Below are 5,564 nucleotides of genomic sequence, written 5' to 3'. Positions count from 1 at the left end.
ATTTAAATAAAAACAAATTTTTAAAAAGAACGAGACCCTTCCTTAGAAATATCAATCAATAAATAACATCTGTTGCCAATTTTCTGGTGTTCATTTTCTTTTTTTAATTTATATTATTTCACTTATTTTACACACACACACACACACACACACACACACACACACACACACACACACACACACCACAGCACACGTGAGGCCTGGTGGCATGTGCCTTTACCTGCTGAGCCGTCTCACTGGCCCCATATTTTCTGAATAATTTATAAAAGCCCCTTCTTTGTCAATAACACCATGTAACCGTATGCTGCAGCTATAGGCCCTGTTCATTACTTATATCTCATTTTGATTCATTATTTATGCAGCAGTCTGGCTCTGGTTGGTAGATAAGGTAATACATTTGAGAACACTGGGAACATGCTCCCTTGGCAAGGGCCCTGGATTCTCATGAAGGGGCAAGGCTATGCCATCAGTCTTGATGTTAAACATTCCAGACCAACAAAGTTGACCCCTTCCTCCCTCCCTCCTCCCCTTCCTTCCTCTCTTCCTCCCTCTTCCTTCCTATCTTCTTCATTCTCCTGCAAGGGGTTTGATAGGAAGCAAGGACCTGGGGAAGGACTCAAGAGTTCATATTAACTTATGGCACGCCGCTAGGCCTCCCACAGAAGGAGAGCCTCCTCTTTGGTGGGTGCAGTAGTTCCTGCAGCATCAAGTAAAGGCAAAAGCCAATAAATGTGGTGGTGCCTAGCAGTGCAGCTGAAGAGCAGTGAAACCCACAGAGATGATTTGCGCTTATAAAGACCCTGAGTGGAATGAGGAGAGTGTGGGAAGGAAGGCCCCTCCATTCATGAAATAGCCAATTTCAAACTCCCCATTGGGTCCCTTTCTCTCCCCAGACCCAGGGTAACGCTATACCCACTCTCTACTTCTGCTTTCCCTCACTTCTCTGACCCTTGTGTGGACAGAGTCTTTTTTTTTTTTTTTTTGATAGCATCAAGACAGGCTGAAAGTTGCCAGAATGGACTTTATTTAAACAAGGAGCAATGAGAAAAAACAGAAGCAGACATTCTTTTCAAAAGCACAGAGACGTTTAGCAGTGGCCCTTCCTCCATAACATCTGGAGATGCTCTAGGGGCAGATGCAGCTTTGCTTATCAGCAGAGTCTCTTTGAGTTTCTGCATCTTCCATTTCCCTCTCTTTTCCTTTACTCTCTCCAGCCACTTTCAGAACCCAAGAGGATCACAGCTGATTGATGCATGGTGGTTCATTGCTCAATAATGAATATAAAACATTGAATATAAAGGGCTTGAGAGATGGCTCAGTGGTTAAGAACACTGGCTGCTCTTGCAGAGGACTTGGGTTTGATTCCCAGCACCCACATAGTGGTTCCCAAACATCTGTGATTCCGGTGCCAGAAGAATCTGATGCTCTCTTCTGGCCTCCATGGGAGCTGCATGCATGTGGTGCATAGACCTAAATGCAGGCAAAACACCCCAACACAAATAAAGTAAAAATAAAATAAGAATTTAAAAAGAAGTGTTTGAAAAATAATAAACACTTGCTGAAAGAAGCTAAAATATGCCATCCTCCGTAGCAGGTATTTTCATATATTACCTCATGTAATCATTGCAATCTCCCTGTGAGAAAGAATTAGAAAACTCTAATTTCTTAGTAGTTAAGTGACTTGTAAAATTCACATACTTAGTAACTGATAAAACTTTATTAGTCACTTTCCTTGTTACTGTGACCAGATATTTGACAAGAGGCAGCTTAAGGGAGGAAGAGTTTGCTGGGGCTTACATTTTGAAGGGACATAGTCCATCGTGGTGGGGAAGGCATGTGGCAGGTGGCTCCATGAAAGCGACAGTGTGCAGCTGGGACTCCACATCTCCCGACATCTTGGTGGTACAGGATGTGAGACCATGTCATAAAACCCAATGGCCCACTTTCTCTAGCCAGGCTTCATCTCCTAAAGGTTCCACAACCTTCCCAAACATTGTCACCAGCTGGGGACAAAGTGTTTAAAATACATGAGCCTATGAGGGACGGTTCACATTCAAACTCAACATTAATTCTTCTAGCCCTGTTCTGTCTGGCAGTAAAGCCCAGGTTCTTGACCGGTGGGCCCTTCCTTCATAATCGTCTGTCTCAGGGAGCATCACTCACTGTAGATGTCTGAGCCTCCTGTTCCTCCCCGACCTGGGCAAGGGTGAAGAGCTGTATCTTTATGGAGTCGGGATCCTGCTTATCTCATGGAAGAGTTCCTGGGAAGGTGGTGACTGTAAGTCCTACTTGGTTCAGCTCCCCAGGCACTCAGCTTTAAAGTGTCACTCTGGAGCCCCACTCCATCCCACCACTTTGAGGAAAGCCCTTTTCACATCCTTGTTCCTCAGACTATAGATGACAGGGTTGAGGAAGGCTGTGGCGATGTTATAGAAGAGGGCCATTTTCTTGCCACTGTTTGATAAGGAGCCAGAGCCAGGACTCATGTACATGATGATACACGGGATGGCGAACATGGTGACCACAGTGATGTGGGAGGCACAGGTGGAAAAGGCCTTGATCCTCCCCTGGGTTGAGCGGATCTTCATGATGGTGGTGAAGATGTTGGCATAGACGATGCCAATGAGGGAGAGTGGGACCACAATGACATTGAAGCCTGTGATGAAATCCACCAAGTCATTGAGGGATGTGTCGGCACAGGCTAACTTCAAAACAGCAGGGACCTCACAGAAATAGTGATCAATTTCATTAGGACCACAATAGGGCAGTCGCATAGCAAAGAAAGTATAGCACAGGCCACCCACCACACCATAAGTGGCACAGATACCCACCATTAGGAGACACATTCCACGGCTCATGATGACCTTGTACCTGAGCGGGTGGCAGATGGCCACATACCTGTCCACAGACATGATGGAGAAAAGCCAGGACTCAGTGACGCCAAAAAGGAGAAAGATGTACATCTGGGCCACACATCTTGTAAAGGAGATGGCCCTCTTCTTGCTGAGAATATGAACCAGCATCTGGGGCACAGTGGTGGTGGTATAGCACACATCCAGCGTGGAGAGGACACCGATGAAAAAGTACATGGGTGTGTGAAGACGTGAGTCCTGGTGGATGAGTGTAATGAGGAGACTGTTGCTCACGAGGATCAACAGGTAAAAGACTAAAAAGAAAGTGAAGAGCAGAGGATTGGTCCTGGGGTCAGGGGTGAAGCCCAATAAAATGAATTCTGTCACGGTGGACCAGTTGACTTCCTGCATTGTGATCTCTCCTGTTTAAAGAGGTTTCAGATATGTGATTCATTGAGCATCGCAGGGGTGTGCAGGGCATCTCTGTACCCACTGTCCATTTACACTGACAGTTTCAGGAGGCTTTGGATTGGCAAGTGGGGGGTGCTGAGAAGTAATTCCCATTTGTAGTTTGAGTGATACTGGGATTTGGCTCAGGATTTCCTAAGGGCTTTACTGGTGCAAATGGTGGGAACAGTCCAGGGTAGCCCTGTAGTGTACTTTCCATTCTGGTCTGAACCTATGATCTGACCACTTCTCCCAACACAGCCTCATGTCCCTCTGCTACTCCCCCTAATTTCCATTTTGTCTTGGGACTACAGAAGTTACTGAATCTCACATGGATAAAGATTAGGATCAGGGTCGAGACTTCACATGATTTGTGTTAAAGTGTTTTGTTTTTTTAAAATCACCATTAGGATTTAAAAGGTGTATGTGACTGGGTGGTGGTGGCACACACCTTTAATGCCAGCACAAGGCAGAGGCAGGAGGATCTCTGTGAGTTCAAGTTCTAGGACAGCCAAAGCTACACAGACAAACCCTATCTTGAAAAAAAAAAGGTGTGTGTGTGTGTGTGTGTGCATGCCACATGTATGGAGGTACCCACAGAAGCCAGAAGAAGGTATCATGTTCCTTGGGGCTAATGTTACAAGAAGTTGTGAGCTCCCATGTGGGTGCTTGGAATCAAACTTGCATCCTCTGCTAAAGCAACAAGGACACTTAACCCCTGCCCCACATCTGGCTTGAATGTGAGCTCTGGAGCTTGAACTCAGGTCCTCAGACTTGCATGGCCAGCACGTTACCAGCTGAGCCATCTCCACAACCCTCCATACCCAGTTATAACGGGACCCATGGGATGTCCTGGTTCCCTAGGTTCCTTCCAACAGTCTGCTTTGTGAACTATCACAGAGACATGTAGTAAGTCTCTCCAGAAACTACCTTGACTTTATTTTTAAGAATTGACCAAAGAATCATCATGTCTCAGGCTAAAATTGCATGGCAGAGGCCATTTAATGGGATCCTGCAGGCTGTACATAAGCTATAGACATATTTTGTCTGGATTGTCTAGTTTTTACTTTTTAATTAATTGCTAATGTTTCTGAACAGTTGAACTTATGCATACAAAACTGGACCTTCAGGATCACATATTAGACCTGGCCTTGTTCAACCCTTGTTTCTATATTCAGAAATAGCCTGGATGTGAGTAAATATCTCTGACTGTCCTTTGGAATAGGGTGTGCACTTCCCTATTCTCAGTTCTTATTCTTTTATAGACTGGGTTCATGAATTGATATTGCCTGCTTAGCCCCTATACCATATGGATTTATCGTCTCTGTCCTAGCAATGTGCTCAGATCATGTGCCGCTATGACCACTGTTACATAATCTTCAGAAATTTTTATCTTATTTATATTTTTGAGACAAATTCTTTGTGTAGTCCTGGCTGTCCTAGAACTTACTCTGTAGACCATGATGGCTTTGAACTCAGAGATCTGCCTGCCTCTCCTGGGATTAAAGGGGTACACCACCATACCCAGTCTATCTTCAGAAAATTTTAGCTGAAGGAAAGATGGGTAAGTGAATGGAAGATCAGATGGCTGAGGACAATCAGACTAGAGAAAACTGGTGGAAGCTTCCTTTAGTTTTCTGGTGACCCTCTGCTGAACTGCACGAACATTCAACACTTTCTGTTCATGCCTCAGGTTGGACTTGGGATGGGGACAGGGGCCCCAAGAACCCAAGTGCCAGCTCTTACCAGATTCTTTCTGTGACTGCTCCTTAAGAGTCCACTTAAGGCTGAAGCAGGCACATGGGTGTGGGAAAGGAGGGGACTGTCACTTCTTGCCTGGCTGCCCCTTGACAACACAACTGGGAATGCCCACTGGCCTGGGTGGGCATTTGCTATGAGGCTTAATTAAAGTCTTCCAATTTCAGAGTTATTCATCCTCAATTTTTATAGAGCTTTTGAATATTTTTTTCTAGGAGCAAACTTATGAGCTATGTAGCGTCCCATCTCCCCTCCTCCAGACAAGCATGGTCCCACGTGTCTCCTCTTACTAGGTAAGGCACTCCTTGAAGCTCAATTTGATAACTGCTAATGCAAGTTCCTCATTTTACCAAAGCCCAGGGGAGGGGGTGATTGGACTGGAACTGTGTAGAAAGCCAGTGAGTACAGTGAGCATAAAGCAGACCATCCCCCAGCCTAGGAAGGGAGGATACAAGTGACAGGTCTCGGACTGCTTGCCTCCGTGAGGAGCTTGCCTGGGAACTGGCT

General features: G+C 45.5%; 1 protein-coding gene across 1 annotated transcript; it reads right to left on the bottom strand.

Moving 5' to 3' along the window:
- Window positions 1-154: 154 nt before the first annotated feature.
- On the bottom strand, window positions 155-5,262 carry LOC128097859 (olfactory receptor 2D2-like). Its single transcript, XM_052718674.1, has one exon. The coding sequence runs from the start codon at window positions 3,261-3,263 to the stop codon at window positions 2,325-2,327; it is 939 nt and encodes a 312-aa protein (XP_052574634.1). The 5' UTR covers window positions 3,264-5,262; the 3' UTR covers window positions 155-2,324.
- Between the last annotated feature and the right edge of the window lie 302 nt (window positions 5,263-5,564).

Source organism: Peromyscus californicus, unplaced genomic scaffold (genome assembly GCF_007827085.1).
Source record: "Peromyscus californicus insignis strain IS unplaced genomic scaffold, ASM782708v3 Scaffold_5__1_contigs__length_169319896, whole genome shotgun sequence".
Classification (NCBI taxonomy): Eukaryota; Metazoa; Chordata; class Mammalia; order Rodentia; family Cricetidae; genus Peromyscus; species Peromyscus californicus.
This window is presented reverse-complemented; position numbering and strand designations above follow the sequence as displayed.

Excerpts from the sequence above, each read along its gene's own strand:
- LOC128097859 (XM_052718674.1), bottom strand. The coding sequence starts at position 3,263 with ATGCAGGAAGTCAACTGGTCCACCGTGACAGAATTCATTTTATTGGGC.